Source organism: Poecilia reticulata, chromosome 7, assembly GCF_904066995.2.
Source record: "Poecilia reticulata chromosome 7, P_reticulata-male-v2, whole genome shotgun sequence".
Lineage (NCBI taxonomy): Eukaryota > Metazoa > Chordata > Actinopteri > Cyprinodontiformes > Poeciliidae > Poecilia > Poecilia reticulata.
This window is the reverse complement of record NC_088836.1, coordinates 17,364,782-17,389,815: the sequence shown is the minus strand read 5'-3', so window position 1 is coordinate 17,389,815 and position 25,034 is coordinate 17,364,782. Positions and strand designations below refer to the sequence as shown.

Sequence of the window (25,034 nt, the reverse complement as noted above, 5' to 3'; positions counted from 1 at the left end):
GTACAGTGGAAGAAACAATACATAGCTTGTATTCAGGCTCCTCTGAGTCGATAGTTAGCAGAGCCACCTTTAGCTGCAATTACAGCAGCAGGTTTTTGGGGTTCTGTCTCTAATAGCGTAGGATATAAAAAGACTGAAACTTCTGACCATTCATCTTTGTAACAAAGCTCAAGTTCTGCCAGAGAGCATCTGTGAACACCATTTCCAAGTCTTGCCATGGATTTTGTACTTCACTATATACTGCCCATCTGTTTCAGCCTTCAGAAACTTTATGTGGCATACAATGATGGTTTGAGGCCACTACTTAAAGTGCCTACATGAAGTAGTGCTAGCCATATGTTTGTACATGAGGCTATACCCACATGTCCAGCTGTACTCGGGAAGGTTACATAAAAATGCACGTGTAGGTTGTCAGGTGTCATGCAATAATATAATTGCAATTTTAGTAAACCCCGCACTGAGGACAGTCAGATTTACCTCAATATTGTGGAACCACTGGCGACATCATTTATTTGTGACTCGGTTAACAATATTATGTTTATTTTGATCTTTTTTTATTATTATCTTACTTGTTTTATCTTTTTACTACTGACCTTCTTGTGTGTCTGGAATAAAGACTTGCTGTGCTTTGACTGTCCACCATTTAGGTGGACGGTCGTGTCTTGGTTGGTTTGCAGAAAGCCTGAACTCTTTCATCTAGAGATGATGGATTGGACAGAGCTCTGCAAGACCTCAAAAGCTTGGAATATTGTTTCATTACCTAAATTTGCTTTGAGATTCTCCATTGTTCACTGATTGTTCTCTAATGCACTTCTGAGGCTTTCACTGAATTAAATTACTCACATGTTCACTTTGAAAATATGTTCATTTTGACACCAATTTGGAGTATTTTATTTTGGAGTATTGGATTTAATTGAGCTCGGATTTTTATGTAAAAAATAAAGATTGAAAGCCAGGTGTTTTCTTTCAGCCACACAACTAAATTGCTTTATATTGGTGTAAAATCCCAACCAAGTACATAAAAATTCATGGAAAAAAATGTAAGCGGTATGAATACTTTTGGGATGCGCTGTGAATATAACGAGTTCAAAAATCCTCCTCCATGCAACATTTTTAAAGACATGCAGTCTTCTCTTGCTGTGCCTATAAACACAAATAATATTGCACTGCTCTCTTTTAATTAAGATGTGCTCATATAGTCTAATTAAAATGTTTCATTTTATGTTTCAGTGAATGGATGCGGTAAGTAGATGACATTCCTGGGATGCTGTTCACACATCCTCCAGTCTTTTATAAGTAGCTGAAGGTGAACAGCAGAAGAAATATGTTTAAGGACAGAAGGGAGACCCTTTATAGGGCCTCAGAGCCAGTTTGAAATGCTGACTTTCTGATGACCTTCTGCAGTTGTGTATGAGGGAGGTGGACCATTCGCAACAGCTGGAAGCATGCAGTTTAGATAGGACATGTCTGCAGGGTCAAACAGAGAGAGCATTGCGTGATCCATGGAGTGCGGTTCCAAGGAAGAGCAGAAGGAAGTTCTGACAGCACATGCTTCTGGGAGCCCCATGTGCAGCTCGCAAAGGGAATCCTGGGACAAACCTGTTGCCCTGCCATACTTTTGCTCCTTCTTAAGCTTCATCCTGCGGTTCTGAAACCAGATCTTGACCTGACGGTCGGTGAGCTGCAGCCTGGCTGCCATCTCTTGTCTCCAGTGGCGTCGCAGGTAGGGGCTGAAGTGGAACTCCTTCTCCAGTTCCAGCAGTTGGTTGTTGGTGAAGGATGTCCTCTCTCGCCTCTCTCCTCCGCCTGTGGCGCTAGATGGCCTACCGTCCTTGGCTGAAGCTGGAGACGAGCACAGAAAGAAACAAAGTCTTACACAGGAAGCGCAATGAGGGTGGCATCTCCATTCTGGAGCCCTCGGGTGCCAGCAAACCCACCCTCAATCCTCAGCTCATCAACCTGAGACCAAGCGGAGCCCTCAGTTCCTATTCAGTCTTGCTCGAGACTCCTAAACAAGACTGGCTGTCTAGCGTGTCATGTGTTCGGGAAAAGTTCCCTGCCGAAGAGGCAGTCTGGGGAAAACATCTGACGCCACCACGGCTGCCTGACAGGTCACATTAATCAGAGCTCCACACGGAAGCAGACCTGTCAAATTCCCATCTCAGTCACTTAAAAGGTACCTCGGGAGCACCACTGAAAATAGCTGCCATTAGGGATTCAGTTTGACATGTATATGAGCAATACCAGGGCCCTCTCGATAACAATATGACACGGAGGGTTAATGGATGTTTAATAAGACCTATGGTTAGTACATTAGACAGAGTACGGTGCCGTCTTTAAAAATGGCTGACTGTTTCCTTGTTCTTCACCGAATTGTTTGGAACGTCAGGAGAAGTTGTCTCGGTCTAATTTATATAAAACCAACTCACATAAACTCACATCTCAAGGGACTTTACAATGCAAAACGTCCCCATTCATCTCCAGTGTACGGTATCTATACTGGTCTGGATTAAATTAAGCGTACATCAATTTAAGTAAATGAAATTACAACAAAGGTAATTTTGAGGCACATTACAAGCTCAAATCAGTCAATTCCATTCAAACTTCAATAAAGTCAATTTAAATTAGCTTCCAGTCAGTGTGATTCATTGCAATAAAATCCAGTCATAAAGTCAGAATAATTATGTACAATGAACTGCATCTTTTATTTTGAAATTAAAAACCTTATATTATGAAAGTAAATAACAGCATAGCCATTTGCTCACATCTATCTCTGCAGTATTCTTTATCTTTACTGTCAAATTACTGTGCACTTGCAACATAATAATCTATTGTGTACATGTGTTAGCAAACAAATGATCGTAACAAGTGATCGTAGTTCATGAGCAAGTTTTTTTTTTTGACAAATGAGAAGCAGCAAAAACAACATAACTATTCCCTCAGTTTTAACTTTAATAAGTAGAGATATTAAAGATGCACAATATCTCAAATCACAATCATTGTGGATTCTAATGTGCACAGCTCTTGTGCAGTTCAGATGCAAAAAAAAAGGTTTCAATGTTCATGTGTTAGTGTCAAAATGAACTAAGGAATGAATACTTCATTTTTAGTGATTTGTCTACACACCACAAAAGGAATGAAGAGATCCTTTTGCTATGAGTAGATTCCTCAACATTCTTAATATATTTCAAGCCAATAATTCAGGTTGGTCAGAATTATTTTTAAGTTGTTTGGATTTTTAGATTAAACAAAATAATTTATCAAGTCACAGAGAAACTATCACAAAAAAACATTCTAACAAGAATGAAATATTTGGCCACCACAAGCATGGACAAAGTGTTTGCTTTGACTAAACCAATGGTCTGACAAGGCCTGGTCTGTCAGTCTTTAGAAACACAGTTATGCATGTTGAAGTTTTAAACTTTGCTTTCCAATGCTATAATTAGTTTCTTTATAATAATTAGTCTAAAGAAAACTCGGGAAAGCGTTGGGGACATGTCACATTTTCCTAATATTTGCAGCTTTAAAACACATGAAAGAAAAGTACTTACTTGACTGTTTAGAGCCAATCTTCCTTGACTTCATCCAGGGGAAAATCCCCCCAGAGTGGCAGATGCTCAGACTACATCCTCTGCTATCCGGGTCCAGCTTGTCTTTGGAATGGCTGGAAACCACAGGCTCCAGAGGGCACTCGGAAAGTTCATGTGGGTTCAACCTGGAACTGAAGGGCACAGTAGAGGTCAGGTTTGGCTGATCGGGTCCCAAGTCAGGGCCTCCTCCTACTCTTCCTCCCCTTGCTACGTCAACACATCCCATGCTAGGTTTTGGCACTTGTCCAGAGCTCATTTCAAAACTGTTGCCATGCAGCTGCAGAGGGAGGGCCGCAGACTGTTGGGGGTCCATGGACCCCGCAGCTCATCAAAGTGGCTCAAATCAAACTCAGAAGTCCCTCAGCAGTAACAAAGCAGAGGTCTTCTATCTGTCTAATATCAGATCACAATTAACTGAATGAATAAAGGAAGGCAGGACAGAGCATTTGGGGCTGGAAACTAAGAGGAACGCTTTGAATAATATTTACCAGAGGGGGGTACCTTGGTCACGTGTGCCAGTCCTCCAATGGCAGAGCTCTGGAGTTGGAAACTAATCCTGGTGGGAACTTGGGGTGCCCGAAGAAGCTTTTGAGATATTTCTTCAGACATTTTCTGCACGAAGTCCGGCTTCTTCTTATCTAGGGATCCGAAAAAAAAGGAAGGAGAATGAAAAAAAAAAAATCAGATAACGGGACATAAAAAGACGCCAAGATGAAAGCAAGAGCGGGATGCGTTCAAACGGAGACAGGGGGGAGACAAACAAAGATTACACACGTGTGCAGAGGGGAGTTGTTATTTCAAACCGAGCGTAAAGATTTCTGTTTTTATGGTAAATTCTCCAGGATAAACTGGGAGAGGCGCGTCTCGCTGCTGAACACCCTGTGGTAGGTTTAAGCTACTAGAACTCACATCAGGATGATGCAATAATACGCGGTTACTGTTTCATTCGCACCTTATTACGCGGCTAGAAATGAGAGACGTTAAAGTTCAGTGTGCGCTGCTCCCCCGCCCCCTCTCAGACAAACACAATGACAAATGTTGTTCTGCCTCTTTTAATGCTGGCACCAAAAGGTAGAGGGATTTAGTCTCCACTTTATTTCAGTTTTTTTTTTTTTTGTTTTTTTAAAAATCCGCAGCAAAATGTAACTTCTCTTTATGAATTGGCGGGCTTTTTCCTTTTCATAACATATGCTTCTAACTGTCCGAGTGCAAGTGCAGCTTATTAGGATTCAATGGGAGTGGTCAAACAAAAGGCTTGTGACAGTCATTGCTGCACAAAGACAAAGGAGGCTATCATTAAAGGTTTTCTCTTTTTTTTTCCCTGCAGGACGACTCATTTACATTTTTTTCTGGCTTCATTGTGCAATTTCAGTTTTTGTCAAGTAACAGTTTTATTTATTCATTTCACATTTAACACCCCCCCCCCCCTTTTCTTTGCTGCACCGCTGAATTGGAAAATGGAGGAGAGATTGAGAATATATATCCAAGGCGTGCCTGTTTGCAGAAAACACAGGCCAACTGCAAATCTGCTACCATAAAATATGGAAGTTGGAAGCTAATTTTAAGAAGATGTAAATGACGTTTTGGGTGTAAAATTATTCAGTACTAAAAGCTCCAACAATTGTGGTCGAAATAAAGAGGATCGGAAACTCACAAATGTGTGTGTGTTTAGTTTTTTTTCTTCATGATTTCAACAAAACACAAACACATGCAAGAACGTGTGTACAAGTAAAACATTGAATTTTGCACAAATTCTACAAAGAGTAAATGTCCAATAAAAGGGCCTGTGCGCGTAGTGGGCCCCGAATCAATCTTGGTTGAAGCAAGCTTCAAATGTACCCTAAGTTCCTGCTGGTGTTTCACTGCAACAAAGCTGTCTAGAAAGCCCTCGTTAGATGTCTCAGAGGTGATGGATTATGCACTCAGGGCTGCAAAGCTTGTAAGGAGAGGAGCCTTCCTCCTTGTTTTTTTTTCTCTTCTTTTTGTTTTACGCGTCACCCTTGCTGCCATCATTATGAGGGCTTTACCTGCAACTTCAAAGTGTTTTAAGTCACGACGGGTAGACATATTTTTTTTGGAGGGGAGGTGGGGGGGGGGGGGGATTTACAGAAAAAAATAGATCCATTGTTTTATCACACATAAAGTTTGATATCGGTTTAGTATATATTTTTCAGTAATGCTTCAATTTTTGTTTAAAGAATTTGAGAAAAGTAATACTATCAAAATTGTTTGTGTATATTTTTTACATCATGGATCATATACTGAAATAAGTATCTACATTTTAAATAAATAAATAAATTATTATTATTATTATTATTATTATTATTATTATTATTATTATTATTATTATTATTATTATTATTAATCTTAGTTGTGGTACTGGGTGAGATGAGAGGAAAAGTAATTAAATTCACTGTGTTTTCCTTTCCTCGCACCCTTGAACGCACTCTCTCTGAATTTGGAGATAGAATCTATGATATACTAGCTCAGCAAGACCATAATTTAGCTCCTCCGCGCCTCCACCACAATTCTCCGTGAACTCTGTTTGAACCGCCTCAGCGCCTATAAATCATTTTTCTCTCTCACACAAAAGCGCGCCGGTCGCTCTTGGGTGTCAACCCTTTTACAATTCCTCCTTACCTTCTGCGCTCCCGCGCCCGCTGACACAAACAAGCGAGGAAATTGTCGATAAACTTTTATTTTTCATACAAATAACGTATACAGAGAGAGAAAGAGAGAGAACCGTGCACGAGCTGCGGCTGCGCACAAGCAGGAGACAAATCTGGCGGCTGCGAGCCAAGATTGTTTTTGTTTGTTTTTGTCCCCCCCCTCCCCCCTCCTTTTCTTCCTCTATAAAATATGCATCCATGAAATATTATTTGCAATAAAAACAGAAAAAGCATAATTGTTTTCGAGAGCTTAAGGAAAATACAGATCACTTAATGCATGTCCAGGGGACATAGCTGTGTAGATAAGAGGAGACTGAAAGAGAGCTGGGGAGAAGACGTTAATGGGTAGAGGATGCTGTCGGTTAAAACGGTGCATACAAATGGCGCTGTCTTTGCAGAGCAAGGAGAAGATTTATGGGCCCGGTGCCCTATGTTGCTGTAAACAATGCAGAGTGAAATGAAAGGACCAGAGTTTGCAGACTGCACTTCAGAAGACACACACGTGGTCTGTTTGGTACATGTAAGATTGTGCATTGTTAGTTAGCTGTTACTATTATTATTTTTGGTAAGTATACCAAGGCACCACTTTAAAGCCTTCACTTTTTCAAAGGACAGTGCTCGGATTTTACCTGATTGTATCTTTTTTTTTTATTTAAAAAAAAAAGCTTGTTAGTAGTTATACATAACTGATACAGGATAAACACAGTATAATCATATTTTAAGCAGCTTTGTTTTCCCAACAGGGATTGTTTTGGGTAACTTCCCCCCCTCAAAAAACCCCTCTTTATATCTGACAAACAACAAAATATGCTAATTAGGATAGGATACACTGAAAGACATCTATGACATTTGTGGGTGGTCATATTTCAAAATACTTCTTACATGTTCACAAATACAAAATAAATATGTTTTTGCAAAAGCTTCTCAAATGTTAGCTTAATCCTCTATTTTGAATTGTCTAATGTTTTTAATAACGTGACAGTAGATCAAATGTTTGCACCTGTATGTGCGCAGACTTGCACAGAAACGTCCAGCAAGGCAGCAGCGGATGCAACTGGTGGCACAGCAGAGAAATCATTGTCATAGGACAAATTAAATCTCTTAACCTGTACATAATTGAGAATCTATAGTCTCCTAGATTGCATATTCAGAACACTTGCGCTGATGAAAAGTGAATACCATAACCATAATTCTGTCTAGTGATTGTCTGAGCCCCCGGTGACACCTTTACCGCGGTAAATGGCTTTAATTTCTGGGGTCCTCAACCATGCACCAAATAGGCTAATTAAATATTTCTCAGTGAGGTGTTACACTGACATAAAGTACACTCGTAAGTTCACCCAGGCCATCACTCCCTATAGCTACAGTATGCAATGTTAAATCCTTGGTGGTAATGAAACCTGCCGTGTAGTCACCCTGATTATCTATCTATCTATCTATCTATCTATCTATCTATCTATCTATCTATCTATCTATCTATCTATCTATCTATCTATCTATCTATCTATCTATCTATCTATCTATCTATCTATCTATCTATCTATCTATCTATCTATCTATCTATCTATCTATCTATCTATCTATCTATCTATCTATCTATCTATCTATCTATCTATCTATCTATCTATCTATCTATCTATCTATCTATCTATCTATCTATCTATCTATCTATCTATCTATCTATCTATCTATCTATCTATCTATCTATCTATCTATCTATCTATCTATCTATCTATCTATCTATCTATCTATCTATCTATCTATCTATCTATCTATCTATCTATCTATCTATCTATCTATCTATCTATCTATCTATCTATCTATCTATCTATCTATCTATCTATCTATCTATCTATCTATCTATCTATCTATCTAGCTATCTATCTATCTATCTATCTATCTATCTATCTATCTATCTATCTATCTATCTATCTATCTATCTATCTATCTATCTATCTATCTATCTATCTAGCAATGAGTCATTGAAAATCTGTCAATTAGTCCTTTAATTTACTCCCAGACGTTGGTCGACCAAAATTTTATGCTTAATACTAATAATACTTAATACAGAGTCAGGCATAGCTTAAGGGTACAATTAGTTTCTGGTGATGGTCTACGATGGGGACACCCTGGAATGGCAGCCATATTGTCCATATCAAAATGTTAGCAAGTTTTGACTATTACAGTTTTTCCTCAGTTGATTTGGTGCATTTCTGTAGCAGTCCTTGAGATTTGCAAAACAGTAAATGCGTTTCTCAAAACATTTCGCACTACAGGTAAAACACCATGGATTACCTGCAAAAGCCAGTCTCAGTCTCAGTCTCAAAACATTTAGTTCATCTCTCAAAAGTAAAAATCTGTGTCAAATAACATGTCGGCAGCATTAGAAAGATAATCCTTGTGTCACCGATAAGAGTCAAATTGCTTAGTTATGTTGTCAATATAACAGTCTACTCTGGAAGGATGTTCTGTTGTAAACCATGGCTTAAGTTCCATTGTAAATTGTAATTGGGGGAGATCAATTAAAGAGACCAGACAAGATTCACATTTACGCTGCTGCTGTAATTTGTTGACAGACCTTGTCATTGTGATGCAGAATGGGAAAGACAGCACTGCGAAGCACAAAGAATAGTACAGTACAAATGGGAACATACGACAATCTCATCCAGGAAAACTAAATGCAGTGCTGTTGGAATTGCGGTGCAGTCTTCTTACACCTCCCGTGATGTTCCTGGTTTTTGGGACGCAAATTCTCATCCACATTATGAAGAATATCCTCTCTTGCAATGGAAAAAAATATATTTTACAGTGTTTTCTCCAGGTTCTGCAGGCATCCACTGTGACGTTATTACATGGCAGCGAGAAGTGTCATCTGTGTATGTGGCAGGCAGTCATACACTTTCCATCTCAATGCTGAGCAAAAAATCTCAATGGGTTTAAGGAATGAAAAGTAGGGTGAGAGGAACTCCATCTGCATCCTGTTGTGGGTCACAAACCATTCCTTGATGATGTTGGAGTGATGAAAAAACTGGGATAAGTCCTTGGCTTCTTCTGCTTCTTCCTCTGTTTTGCCTGTTTTGAGTGGTTGAGATAGCATCTCAACCACTCAGCTTCACTCTTCTTCTTCTTCTCGCTCTCTGTCGACCCCATCATCTTTCCATTGTCAGAAATGTAAGATTGCGTTATTCTCTGGCTGTATACACTATATGTTTCCAGTTGATGGTTTATGACATGAACTATTTCAGAAAATTGATCGATTATTGGTTGAGCTAATGTTTCTTACATTTACCTTCATTGGAGAAAATCTAGAATCACAAGGGAGCAATTTACCAAACCAAGACCGATTTAGAGAAAACATCTAATGGAAATGTATAGAAACTTGTTGCCATAGTATAAAAAACTTGTTCAAGTATTTTGTATGTAAAAAAATTATACAACAAGCTTAGATTTAAATATTGTGGGGTTTGAGAGTATTCAACAGACGCCAATAAAACACATTTTGATCAACATGACATAAGCAATTAAGTGTAGGGGAAAAAAACAGAGAGTTTTTCATCAAAGGAATGAGTAACAGCGTTTTTGATGTTCACAAGTCACAATGATTTGGAGACTGAACAAGGAGTTTTTTGTTTTTTTTAAGAATCTCAATTTTGTTCTGGGAAATGCATCAAAGCGACTTAGAAAAACTGTGATCACTCCACTGTTTCCAGTTAGAATTCAAAATGTTTTTTTTTTAACATTATTAAATCCATCTGCACCGTTATCACCAAACGCACATGTGCGCGTATACGTTCTGGTTTGCTCCCCCACATGTAAGTGCAGAGTTTTACGGATTTATGACGCACCCACCGCTGGTCAATGTGAGGCAGCCTCTCTTCTGTCCCTGGAAAATAGCAGCGTGACCCCTGTTTCAACTTTCTGTCTTTGTACAGCTGCTACAGGGCTGCAGCTTCAACACGCACACAACAACGCGACTAGCTTTCATCACAACCCTGAGTGGTTGAAGGAGCCACTCACCTGAGACGAGTGGGCAAACACACGTATCACCGGCCAACCTGACAATGACTGCGGGTCATATAAACCAGGTGAGCGTCAGATCAGAAGTGACCGGTGCTGTTTTAGCGCTTGTTTAAACATCTCGATGGTTCCTCGTGTAAAGTTTTTACACCTTCCGAAAGAAGGGAAGGGAGGGAGAGAAAAAAAATGAGAGGCCTTGCCGGAGGTGCACCATAAATCACAGATCGCCTGCAGCGGTGCAATGTGAGCCGAAAATCAGGCGTGATTCAACAGTCTCAAGTCAGAGAAGAAACCCGCTGGAGCTGAGTAACTGCTCAGGAATTTAGGCAGTCCACTGCAAACTCACAAAACGCACCATGATCCTGCACGCTCATCGGACTGGGAGCAATCGTGAATTTGCGTGATTACAACAGATTCGGGCAGAGGGAATTCTAATAGCGAAATATCTTAAATTAACCTCGCAGAACAATCTTTCGCTAATAAGCATACTGACTGAGAACATTTCCTGGTTAGGTAGGTGGCTTTTTGAAATTCACCATTACTTTTCGACTGGAGCGACTAACGTTACAGTCTACAGGCTGCACTCATTACATATTTATGTGAGAATACACGATGTTCAGTTTTTACTTTCTGACTTAATAAAGATAAACGTGTGCGTAAACATCCAGGCAGGGTCTGGTGTGCGTAGATGAAGCTAATAATAATAATAATAATAATAATAATAATAATAATAATAATAATAATAATAATAATAATAATAATAATAATAATAATAATAATAATAATAATAATAATAATAATAATAATAATAATAATACTGCATATTTATTTATTTGATATTGATTCTTTGGTTATGACTTAGAGGGCGCCAGATAATTTGTTTTCAAAACTTTTAAATATTGGAGGTTTTTTTTTAAATTTTATATTACACAAATCCATCATCGTCATGCACAGCTTTCCTGATTCTCGGGCAAAGGAATATCAAGTCGTGCCTCAAGAATGCATTTTCTGCTTGACATTAATCTTTCCTAACAAGAGCTCAAACAAAAGGTGCAAGATGTTTTCGATGTTCAGAGTGTAATTTGAGCTCCACTTGTAACCTCCCATACTTGCAGCAGGAAGACAGGTCAAATGTGTACTAACACAGAGACATGTGCGTTTGGCTTTCACTGACAGCTGTTTACCTCGAGATTATAATGCACGCAGTCGAGCATTTTCCCGTTGTACAATCACTCATGTAACCTAAACTGTGCTGGCAAAACTGCTGCTCCCTATGTGAAAGTAACTTGAAGTAACACAGACCAGTTGACAGATGCATTGCTTGAAAGTTACGTTTACATAATTACACATTAAAGCTAATCTAATCATCTCTGCTTCTTGCATCAGAGCTTCTAAACTATTTCATACACACTGCATCTAGTTCATTTATTAGGCGGTAATAGTGTTATATTTCGCTACTTTACCTCCTGGGAGGTAAAGAACAGGACATGTGTCTTTGTCCTGTTAGCTAAGCCGGAAAAATGAGTCAACTTACAATGTTGTTATTCAAGTTCAATAACTTTCTTCTGATCGGCTTGACGTTCCGGAAATAGATTAAGAGAAATGCTAGTTACAATATTTTACATTTATTCAAAGAACTTATATATATATATATATATATATATATATATATATATATATATATATATATATATATATATATATATATATATATATATATATATATATATATATACAGGCTGCACTCAGCCTATATATATACTCAGCCTGATACACACTGATATATGTGTGTATCAGTTGGTTGTTGATACACACAAACATTGACTGTATCTCATTTCAGAGTAATTTAATGTTAGCGTTAAGTATTCAAGTATTTGTGGAGGTCTCATTGAAAAGTTTCCAAGGAGTTTGTGTGTTAAAAGAGAAAGACAACACTTGAAGGTCCTCGTTCAAAAACTAATCACAGTGACCAAGTGTCCCAGTACTGTCAGAGACGCCTATAATTGGCAGCTGGATTTTGGACACCGGAGCCAATGGGAGCAGAAGTCACATGAGCGCAGCAAATGACACTATTTATAGCCGCAGCACCTTTTTATGAGACCTCAGAGAACGCCACTAATCACCGTAGTAAAAATATTCATCGAGTTTGTCAAATTTGAGGCGCAATTGCAAGACATAATCTCAAGTGGTTGTTTTATATTGCTATAAATTATGGATAACGTCACTGTGTGTATTTGTGCAATAACTCGCTCACTAAGAAGATTCGCGCCAGATGAGGGAAAACGCAGATTTTCGAAGTGCTGCAGCTCCGCTGGACGCACAGAGGAGCGCAGTCCGAGAGTTTAACACTGTCCGGTGTCACGGTGCTTAACAAAGAGAGCAACACATGCAGTGATGCCCCGCCGCAGGCCCCTTCTATACAGCCGCAACCCAGAAAAAACCACAAAGAAAGCCGAGGCCAAGGGAGGACCGGCGAGGGCGCACACAGAAGGTACACGCATAGAAAGTGAGTCAGGTCACAGGGTTGGAGAGGTCGGCCATCCAGACTGAAATGAGCCTAATGGAACAGAAAATGTGTCCTCGAGATGAACTCGGCCTTCTCCCATTTCGCCCCCCAAACTTCAATGAAGCACCTTTTCAAGCCCCGCGACATGGAGGCGACAGGGCCGAGAAAAGGGGCTGGAGGGATGCTGCGACTGCGGAGAGCACATTAATTTTTCTAATCTGTCCAACAACATAAAGGCTCCTCGATTCATTTTTCAGCGCCGCCTCACCACCATTCTACTGCCTTCTGCAAAAGCCATGTCTCAACAGCATATTTTAACATGCTTGTGTTTGTACTATATATGTAAAAGACAAAACAGAACAAAACAAAAAGCTCAACATTAAGGGGTCCAAACGCACAATTGCGCATGCTTCAGAGTTATTCTGGCTGATAACGCACAACATTTGATGCTATCAAAAACTGGCTATCATCACAGCTGTTTTCCAGGACATTATACAGAGCTCCGTGGTGCAAGATTGATGATGGAAAATACCTCTTCCCTTTGTGTTGTTGTGCCTCCCACTACGCAAGGCATTTTATACGACCTATTCATGCCACAGTTTCAATAATCTATCAAATGCTTGGGCTTCTTTGGGTCTGAGTCATGCTCAAACTACATCTATCTAAAAGAAGAAAAAAACAGCAAACAAATAAACAAACAATGCAATTAAAAAATAAATAAGAGTAAAGAGAATTAAATGCTAAACCTAAGTAGCTGCAAACAGTTCTAAAGTCTATTTTTCCTGAGGCTGCAGGGTCAATTCCGCATGTATTTTGCTGCTACACAGAGGCACATGTACATGCAGAAGTAAAAGACACAAGAAACCATTAACACTCCTCCTCATGCAGGCCAGACTCTGACAACAAAGGTCAGCATCTTCGCTGTGATATATCTCACGCCACACCATGCATTAACACTGAATCTGCGTTCAGTTCACATTTTAGTTAAATTTTCATTTATTTCATTCTGTGAAAACTCAGTCACATGGCACAGTGGAGCAATATAGAAAAAAAAAGGAAAGCAGGGTGACTGCGTGTGTTTGTTACAAAATAGCTATATTACAAGCGTCTATCAATTCTAACATAGTACAAATGCAAGTCCTAAATTAAAAGCATGCATTTTGGTTTCGAAGTCGAAAGTGGGGTTGGTTTTGGTAGCAGTGACAGTAAAGCAGTGCAGAAGTGGACTGGATGGGGCCCTCAGTAGCTTGTCTGCAGCGCTAATTGAATGCCCTTCAGACTGATGAGGTTGCACGAAATGCAAGGAGCAAACTACTTATTTGTTTTCCATATTTTTTTTTTTTTGGGAAACAGCTTCATTCTATTACAAGGAAGGCTGGACACAAACACACAAGCACACATACACACACACGCACGCACACGCACACACACACACACACACACACACACACACTCAGACGCACACACATCATGTCTTTACACGTTGCTAATTTAAGGGCGCAGGGGGAAAAAAGAAGTCAGAAAACAGTGGTCCTGTTGAGTATTTACACATCTGTACAGTTTTTAAACATCCTCCTATAGCAGACCTCGTCTTAGCAAAAATGAACTTCGAGCATACGTATGTAAAACTAGTAGACACTCACCGTTTTTATTGACCAATATGATTAGCACAAGTACACTAAACTCCGTTTATTGCATTTCACAATAGTCTGCTTTGTAACGGTCTAAACACAACATCAACACCACAAATAATAATAATAATAATAATTAAAAAGAAAAACAAAGAACTAAAAAAAATCTAAATCCCGTTTCTGAAATACACGAGGTAAATTCACACATTGTTGTTATCCTAAACATACATGTTCAGAACCAATGCTGTGTTCAAGCTTTTTTTTTTTAATATACCAAAATAATTATTATTATTATAGTGATATCCTTCCAGTGTTGTTTGAAATAAATAGATTGTGCATTTTACCTTGGGCAGCTGGGCAAAAAAAATGGCCCACAATAACATTTCGATAAAATGTATATTTTTTTTCTAGTTTCACTCCTTCATTTTAATAAAAAAAAAACACCAGGATAACTGAACTTCAAATAAATTAAACCCTGTTTCACGTAAAAAATAAATCATCGGTATTCGCAGTAATCCATGCTATATAACATGCATTTTTTTATATAACTTTGGACTTAAAGGAAACCGCACAAGATAGCTACGAAAACAAAATATATCATTGTTCTATAAATAACAAGTTCTCCGTGTACCCCAGCTGGATGGTTCGTGGTTTTATAACCTGGTAATATCCTCGCCATGCTGTGCTCCTGTGAGTTCGTCGGGGGCCCCAGTGCTGGTGGCCGAGACAGCGGCGACTCCACCGGCCGCAGAGCCTGTGTTGGACCCGGAGGAGGAGGACGAGGAAGAGGAGGAGGATCTCACTTTGGTGTTCGGCAGCCTGTGATCCTTTTTCCATTTCATCCTGCGGTTCTGAAACCAGATTTTAATCTGCCGCTCGGAGAGCACCAGGGTGTGCGCGATCTCAATGCGCCTCCGTCGGGTTAAATACCGGTTATAGTGGAATTCCTTCTCCAATTCCAAGACCTGCTGCCGGGTGTAAGCTGTTCTAGACCGCTTTGGCTCCGTCCCATTGTAACCAGAGTTCACTGGGAGGAAGAAAAAAAAAAAAAAAGGGAGATGTGGAGAGAAAGGGTAGAAGGAGAAGGGAGAAAAAAAGGAGGGGGTAAACAAAGTGAGATATGACTCAGAAAGATTTATTAGACATGAATGTTTAGCTGTTTGAGGAAATTTAAATGGGAAGTTAAGAACTTCGCGTAATGAGAGGACACTCACACCCAACCATGATCTAAATTATTAATGCAAGATCACAAAGCTCAGATTTTTTTTTTTTACCCTTCTCTTCTCTTATTCATTTCTCCCCTCCTCTCTCTCTATCGCGCAATACATAACAGCAGAAGCCACATGGTGATACGGCTGCCCTGAGTATACCTCGGCTATAAAATTTATGGTGGGTGTAATTACCAATGCCGAGTCGTAAATCCGCCTCAATTGTGCCATTTCAAAGGCTTCCCTGCTATCGGAGCAGGGGCTGGCAACGAGATGGGAGTCAGAGGGGCTTGATAAAGGGAGGGAAGAAGGGGAGAGAGGAGCGTGAGTAGAGCAGGGGGAACATAAACACCACAAGTTGCCTACCAGTGCTGACGTGAATTTTCTTCATCCACGGGTACACCACGGGCTGTTTGGAGGAGACTGTGCTGTTGGGATGCTCCGGGGTGGCTTGGTTGCAGGCGGAGGCTGCGGCCGGTGGGGTGGCGGGGGACATGGACAACTGTGGGGTCTCACATGACGCAGGCTGGCCCTTTCCCGTTAGCAGGTGCGCGGAGTGGGGTATTCCGTGTCCCCGCGGCGTGTCGGGCTCGGGGATGCTTGCACAGTTATACTGGCGCTCTTGGTAGCTCGCCCGCGGAGGAGGGTATAACTCCTGGTGGTGATGCTGGTAGCCAGTGTCCCTTGCGCGGCTGTAATATTCTGGACTGTGCTCGGGGATGTAGTTGTTTTGCGAATATTCCTCGCATGGAGGAAATTTCGGATCAATGTAGTTAGACTCCATCAAATACGAGCTCATGATCATTAATTTCTGGAGTGGAAAATAATTTTTCTAGCTTTGTCGTTTTTCTGCTCCATAAAGCCCTCCTACTTGCGAGCAGCCCTGTAAAGTTACTTTAACCACGTGACCCAGTGGCCCAATAGCAGAGGAAGAGGTAGTTCCCGGATAAGGAACCAGAGGTATTTAGCATACCTACAGTCGCCATTGTGGGCACAAAGCGCTCTCTCTCTCTCACTGTCCGCTCGTGTCTCTTTATCCCTCCTTCTTCCCTCTTCTTCCCCCTGCCTCCCTCTCTCTGGTTTTGTTACCAAGGTAATTGATCTTGGGGACAAAACTAGTAGCTGCTGACCAAGGAAAAAAAAATAAAACAGGCAAAATCCATGGCTACCAATTATTCAAAGAGACAATGGTTGGCCAAGGATAAAGCACAACAATAGAAAACCAATCATTTTATTAGCTTGCGCACTTTGCATAAAGGTTATTTGCAAATTAATGAAGACACTTCCTTTTTTTTTATCAGTATTAGCTCAGCTGGCAAACTGACAAACCGACATTACAGCTGATAGCCGGACCTTTCTGAAAATAAAAAAAACAATTCATTTCACTTTCTAATTAGTTGTTCCCTGATGGAACATGCCTTGACCATGTTTTATTTGTTTTGACATTTTGTAGTAATCCTTTACTTAAGATCAAGACCAAATCTAACCTCTGAGCTTCCACACATGCAAATGCCTCTAGTAACATAAAAACACACTGAAAGTTTCAGGAGGTTAAATTTAAGACTTTTATAGATCATCTTGAAGAACTGTAAGATGTGGCTGAAAACTGTGTCATGATATAAGTGTTTCATATCAGTCATATCAATAGTTATTGATTATTTTTTTTGTCTTAAATATTGCCAAACTGACGGCGTGATTTTTCCTGTTTTATCCCGTTTTCACTCCACACCATTGTTATTGTTGTTGTTGTTGTTGTTGTTTTTATTGTTATTACTATTATTATTAGGCATATGAGGCATTGTGGCAGAACCTTAAACTGCTGCTACGCAAGGTTGTCAACAATGTTGTTGCTAGTAACTACATGGTGAGTGAGATAGTTGATGCACCAACATTGCTCAACTGGCCCTGATAGGTTAAGTCAACTGTGGGGTCTCACATGGTGCAGGCTAAAGCCTAACCTCTGCCTACATCACCCAGAAGGGTTTCCGGTTCTGGATGGAAGTTGAGTGAAACATTTTTTCAGACTTATTTATTGATATTAATCACATATGTATTGTGATACATATGTATTCCATATGTATCACATTGATTTATTGTCCAACCCTACTATTCATTCATTCATTCATTCATTCATTCATTCATTCATTCATTCATTCATTCATTCATTTTCTGCACACCCTTGTCCCTTAGTAGGGTCGGGAGGGTTCCAACTCTACTATTATGATTAAAATTTTAGAGATAAGTGAACTTCAAAAATATCTTCACTAATAATGCAGCTAGCTCGCAGCTTAAATGGAACTTAGCTAAAAATTTAAGCAAGCTCTTTTACACGTTTTACTTAGCTTCAGCGCCTTCAATCAGCGCATTTACACTTCATTAAGGTTACTGTTGTTGGGTCTTAGTCAACTACTAAAAATTTATAGAAAATATTAGGCAGTGGTGGATAATTAAAACTGAATTGTTGTGTTATTTTATTTCCAAAGAAATGTTATTAATTCAGTACTTGCAGAAGATATAATCAAGTATTTGGATTTATGTGACTTCCAACAGGATTCATTAATGCACAGGATCAAGACATTTGTGTTTTTGTCAGAGGATAAGGGTAATGTCCAAATGTGTCAAACAACCATACAATTAAAAAAAACAAGTACGAGAAACAAAATAACAACAACAAAAAAAGACCTAATGAACTGTAATTCACAACCCTGAACTTCTAACCTTTGTAAAACCTTTTACATTAAAATGTAGATTTGAGAATTTTCAAGACCTCTCTGAATCCCTGCAAAATGGTGTAAGACTGGAACATATACTGAGTAACTCTATGGATCTCGAATGCAACTCAGCTACTTCAGAATCTGGGTTTAAATCTGTCAAAAGTTACTTTCCCTGTCAGTGTTGTACCAATGCCAACACATCAGTTTGAATCTTGTACCTGTTGTGATGTCATCAACCACAAAACAGACTAAGTAGACTTACCATTCTTTGTATCTGAAATCTGCTTTGAAAAATATTTTGTTCTTGTGCAATTCATAGTTTATTATCATCAGTGTACATTTGTTATATGCCTCTGGATAGAGTCTTTAATGATCTTAAGAATTAGAAGAACTTCCAAGAGTCACTTAAAGTGATTTAAATACAGATTTAATAGGACTGTGGTTCAGTCTATAACACAGGGGATGTGAGATGGTCAGGAGATGTGGTTTAATTCTCAAAGCAGACCAACCGTGGAGCAAGGTAAGAGCGCCAATGATGATACAGCCTAAAAAAAAGCAAAAAACAACCTTCACTTTTATATTGCTTTTCTATATCTTAAATCAAACAGCTATACTTTAATGAAAGATAATGAAAAAGCAACATTTTTCAATATAATCCTAGTAAGACGAACATAGAAAAAAATTCATACATCAAAAATCATTTGCTGCCGGACAAAAATAAAATTCAGATCAATCAACTACAGAAAACACAAAAGCAGATCTACACATGGATAGCAAATGTTGTGGACACAATCCCAGTGTTTACAATAAAGAGTTGTGGCAATCATGCTCTATAGTATGTCTTTTAAAATAGGAGAACTTGTTTCAGTAAGTTCTGCTTCCTAAGGATGCAACAAACACTTCATTAAATAAAAAAATACATAAGTATAACTCATTTAGCAAAGCATGTTTCTAATCACAAAGCTGGGGTCAATCTTAGTCGCACACCTGACAGTTTTTAAAATCACAAATAGCATAAGGCCACAAAACATGGAGGTCTGAAAGACGCAATAAAAGAATTCCAAAAACAAAAAATCAAATATTAAAATACTGCATGAACTAGAGATGACTATTTAGTTAAGCTACATGTGGTTCTTCAGGTCAGAAAGTTACAATCAGGAGAAGTGACTAATACCTTAAAACCTGTCTAAATAGTCTTCTTAACCCCATGTTAATGCATCTTTTTTACTTCATTCTTCATTTTGACTTCATTCAACTGCTACTTACTGCACATGATGGGAATAATAAAAGCACAGCCATACAGTAGCTCATTTACCTGCATCCTTGATAACAGTTAAGACAAAACACCACAACGTGCCACAGCTCATCAGTAGACTGCTGAGAGGGTTGTTAAATAACATTACATCCCTTTAAATAAACACAGCAGTTAGCTCAAATAGCTAAATTATATTTAATTCTTCGATTTCAACTATCCAAATGTTTACGACTACAAGGCAATATTTCATCTCAGCTGTTACTATGTTAATCCTGGCTAGAGCCCTGACCATGAGTTACATGACTTGTGGTTGACTTTTATGTTGTAAGCTGATGCTGTGAGGCTGCCTCAACTTGGCTTCCCATTCTTCTCTCATCTCTTCAAACATGCTACTTCTCCACATACCCTAACCTAACATAATAATAATAATAATAATAATAATAATAATAATAATAATAATAATAATAATAATAATAATAATAATAATAATAATAATAGGTTTTAAGTCTGTGAAATAAATGTAGGTCAGTATTTTGGCCACTGTGCAAGCCAGGGGATCCATTTCCTCAGCCATAATTACATAATAAGTTTAAAAACGATGTGAAAAATGCATATCATAACTCTGGCAGTACTGTTTGTAAAGAATGCGCACGACATTTCTATTACCCCTACCGAGGATGTTAGAGGCGTTTTATAGAGCAATAAAAGCCGTAAATCAGTCACTTTTAAACGACCCCTGGTTCCCGGTGTGTTTTACAGGCTCTGACACAGTAGTAGCCGCACACTGCTCATGGCTCCCTTACTCTGTGGCCTCTCTAGCTGCCTCCACAACGTGCGGATCTGTGTGGACACTTTGTGACAGCGTTATTGCATTGTTACAGTGCCTGGCTGTGAGGATCATCGCGGGTGCTCCCTGTGTATGCACAAGCAAGTGCAAAAAAGAAAGACAGACGTGCAGAAGCAGAGTTAGGTGCAACGCAATCCATTGGCTGGCGAGGAATTCCAGTTGCCCATGTATTCCTGTAGAGACGTATTTGCGAATGTTTGTGCAGCACGCAAATTTGGTTCTACAGGGTACATATAGACAACTAATGTGCTTTCTGTTTGAGGCTGTAGAGGTGAACTGTCGGGTAAACGTCGGTGAAAGCAGGTTATGGAGGAAGCATGCCTTTTCCGAGATGTTTCAGGGCGGCAGTGAGTTGGCAATCACACGAAAAGTGCGCGTGAAAGCTGATGCGCTTCGAAGCGACACAAACGTATTTTGTTTGTTTTCTGTTTTCCCTCGTTAAAGAGATGTATGCGCAAACACGCGCGAGTGTATGCGGGCACACAGAGAATACGGAGGCTCTCCTTTCACAGCATTCTGCCTTTGAGGTGGCTCCTATATGAATATTCAGTCACAAACACGGCGGATACAAAAGGACGGCGTGACAGCAGCAGATGAAAAATAAGTTCCCATTGTTCCCAACCATTTCTTCTGCTCGCCATTACCATACTGACCGCTCGGTAACCTTTCTTCCTGACACTCTGGAAGCTAATGAGAAAAGCCTTGGATGAAAAATGTTACGTTGGACATGTGACCCGTTTCGAAAAGGGGGTGGGGGTGGGGAGGGGAGTATTAAAAAAAAAAGAAAAGAAACAGCAAACAGATTCTGAATCAATTGAATTGATTAAAGAAGAGAGGCATAAGGAAATAAACTGATGCACATCTTGATCTGTGTATTTTTATGTAAATCGCTTTTTTTATTAATTAATGAAATGAACAAGCTGTGAATTCTTTATGTAATAAATACAATTCAGAAAACGCACCCACTTGGTTGCGTCGTATTTTCATCTAAATACATGATATTTGTCGTGCACCCAACCGATATGAACGCCACGCACTCCCTCTCGCCCCATGAACTCATGGCGAGCGCATTTTAATATTAGTTAGACAGCCTGACCCGCGTTTCACCCCTCGCGTTTGACTGCTTCCAATAGTTCACTGCCAAGGATTATTGATGGAGAGACAGCAATGAATTCTTTCTCCCCTCACAAATGGCTTTGAGATCGTGCACCTAGTTCAATAACTAGTTATAATGTAGAAGTACAAAAAAATGAGACCCTCAGGCGGACTAATTTGATGTTTCATTTGTTCATTTGAGGGATTGTTAAGCTTTCTCCGCGCACCCCTCCACGCCGAAACCCCCCCCCCCCCCCCACACACACACACACACCCTGCAAAACAACTCTTGTACATGCGTGTTCACACATGTATCCGTGTAAACAGAAAATTTATCAAAACTCCACAGAAGTCACAGTGTCGATCACGGTGTTTTTTCTCTTCCAGTGTCCGACTGGCTGACCTGAATGCAGAAACTGCAGCAGTATTCCGCTCCCTGATGAAAACGGTTACGATGCGCTTTTAATCAAACCCTTAATGTAATAGCCTCCACTCGTTTACCCTCCCCAGGTGTAATAACGTTAGGCAGAGATGGTCCAGTTAAAATAAAAAGTTTTAATGAAGTGCAGACAGACTGGAGACCAGTTGGCTGTGTATGCTGGTTGAAAGCGACCGCCAGGGGAGCAGAGGTGCTTTTTAGAAACTGGATTCCCCCACATAAACCGCTGCGGTGCTGCAGCTCATTAGACCCGAACCGTAACGTTACAACACATATAAGCTCCTCAACAACAAAACAACCTCCCACGCTATTAATTGGACGGGAAAAGCGCCACAAAATGTTCTGCAACGTCAGTTAATTTTTAATAGTTTCAAATTATATATAACTGCTATAGTTATAGACATATAACTATTGCAAAGACTATATATAGTCTCAAACATAAAGATTTATGGTGATTAAGATTTATTACACGTATACAAAAAAATCTACTGTTGGACTCATGTTGACCCGACGAACTGTCTGAAAAAAAATCTTTAAATGGCTCCATGGATATTTTTGAAAAATTGAGTTATAAATTGTATATAAGCAGAAGAAATGATTACCAACAAAGTAATAGAAATTTCTCCTCAAAAATGGTAAATATGAGACATAAAAATATCAATTTCTCTTCCACGTTGTGGAATAAATATTTTTAAAGTTAAATACACTTAGTCAGTTACGTGGAAATGTACATATGTAAATGTGACACATTGAAAAGCATGGGTAATTTGTGGTATATTACAAGATTAACCACAAGTAATGACATTCCTGAAAATAAAAACCAGCGGAATAAACGAGAATAAACGTAAAATATAACAACTAAAACATAATAGATCCGTTTTAGAATTTTTTCGCCCTAAAATAGAACGAAGTGTTTATTTTTTTCTTCACTCTTGCTATTCTTATCTTAATAATATTTTGGCCTGTTAATCACGCATTCCTGGAGGGAGACTGTAAGGAAAATGTGAAATGTTTGAGCGCCTGCAAAACAGAGACAGTGGAAAGAATTTAAGACAGATCGTTTTCAGACGATAAAACTAAATTTACAAGCAATTTGGTATTTCCTTGGGCAAGAGCTACTATGAATAGAAGTCCCTAGACTTCAGCGCCTGTGAATTATGGCGAACAGTCAATAAAATAGAGTCACGACTTTGTCTTCACATTGTAAATAAAATCAGTTCATGTTCGGAAACTGTGCAACGAAGATCTCTGCCTCTTGTTCGAGCCCCAGACAAAGGGAAGTCTATGCTCACCCGGAAATGACCTCTGCGGGTTGAAGGATGGCAGTGTCAGCTCCGTAGGTCAGAGAAAGGAATACACGAGCGCAGAACATGACAGTGAAATCGGATGTTTGGGCCGGTTTCACTTTTGGAATAAAGTTTTTGAGTTGTTATGAGCACCTCTGAGGAATTTATTCAAGTATCTCACAGAATGAAAGGTTAAAATGCAGCACGTACATTGCAGGTGTACAAATGCGCATGTCAGTATTCCTGATAAGAAAACGGGAAATCATTTTTATACGATTTCTTTTACACATAAAAGCATTTAGTCTGGAATTCCTGATAGTTTCCTCTCTGAATTATAGCAAAATGTTTCTAAAAATAAAGAGAACACTTGAAAAAAAAATAGACACCCCCCGGAGTGCATCACTCATACAGGAGTATGTTACACAGTGCCCCCTATTGAAAGTCTGTGATTGATCTTCTACACCTGGAAACCAAGTCCATACCTTAGGATTGGAAATTTGGTATACCAAGTACAGGCAGCGTAATACATTCAAGACAAAAGCAACCAAAAAGAACCGCAGAAAGTAGTGGCGGCCATTGCACCTTGTTAACTTAGGGGAAAACCCTCAATCCGAGCTTTAATATAAAAAATAATTGCACCTCCACACATTGATTAGGAGTAGTGAACTGTTTCTGTAGGCGGAGCTGTTTGCTTAGGCATATGGGTGATTAAATGATGTCTCCAGCTGAGCAACAGAAAACTATCGAGGTCATAAGATGTCATTGGCTCATTAGTCTCCAAGTAAATCAAACTGGATATATCTGCTGATATCCATGAGGACACAAACGGTGTGAAATGCGCAAATATTTATTCAATCTTCACTTCACAGTCAAAATGTGTCACTCAAGATAAGATCCGCAGATCGGCATGGTCAGAAAATAGCCATGAAACCACGATGACGACAGATCGCAACCACAAACCGCAGTGTCAAGGTGGAAAACAAAACAAGTCGCATGAATGTGTTGATCGTGGTTTTACTCTGAACACTTGTATTCTCCACTGTTCTTTATAATATGCTAGCATCATGTTATTGTACATTTTAAGAAAGATGACCTTACAATAATAATAATAATAATAATAATAATAATAATAATAATAATAATAATAACATACATTATACTCGACCCTGAAATCATATAGGCTGCAGTTCTTGACTATAACGTAATATTTCTGACTTCAAAATAGTTGTTACTTGAATTGGATAAATTATTTATAGCAGTTTACGCTATTTTATTTCAGTAGAGAGTAAAACTAACAGTCAAACTTTTTTTTATTATTGTTATTTGTTGTATGCCGATGTGCTGAAGTAAGTCCAATTTTAGTGCAAAGGTGAGACACAAGAGAGATACTGGGCAATTGTTGACATTGACTAATTGAAGCTTTTTAGCTCTTACAATAAAGTCTGAACTGAAAACAAACCCGTCTTTTATTCGTTGCACTTTTTCAAATAGTCAAAGCTACAAGAGTTTTAGGTAGAATTTAACCTAAATGTTTTCCTTTGCAAATTGCAGGATTGGTTGAAGAGTGAGTGGGGAGAAGAGTTTTGAGTCTTACTTCTTCTTCTTCTTCTTTTTTTTTTTTTTTTTTGCTTAACACTACTGTGTTTCTCTTGAAACTTGTATTACTATCCCTATTTATTTTTACGGTGGGGATTTACAACTGTAAATAAACTGCTGCAGCCCTATTTAAGCGTGATTTACAAATTTAGACATTAAATGCTTAATTCTGTTTGTAACA

The 25,034-nt window shown here is 39.1% G+C and overlaps 1 protein-coding gene across 2 annotated transcripts in view; it reads right to left on the bottom strand.

Moving 5' to 3' along the window:
* Positions 1–3,580: 3,580 nt before the first annotated feature.
* Positions 3,581–25,034, bottom strand: part of LOC103467928 (homeobox protein Hox-C4a-like) — a 34,051-nt gene continuing 12,597 nt past the window's right edge. The window contains exons 2-5 of one of the 2 annotated variants that reach the window (XR_014088212.1): positions 15,988–18,880; positions 15,045–15,440; positions 4,092–4,228; positions 3,581–3,721 (exon numbers count right to left, since the gene is read on the bottom strand). Coding sequence is in view for 1 of the 2 variants with exons in the window: in XM_081609016.1 (XP_081465142.1) it covers positions 3,711–3,721; positions 4,079–4,233; positions 15,071–15,440; positions 15,988–16,426 (975 nt within the window). In the remaining variant the exon portion in view is untranslated. Of the gene's footprint in view, positions 3,722–4,078; positions 4,234–15,044; positions 15,441–15,987; positions 18,881–25,034 lie in introns of both variants that reach the window. The other variant, XM_081609016.1, reaches the window with a different exon arrangement.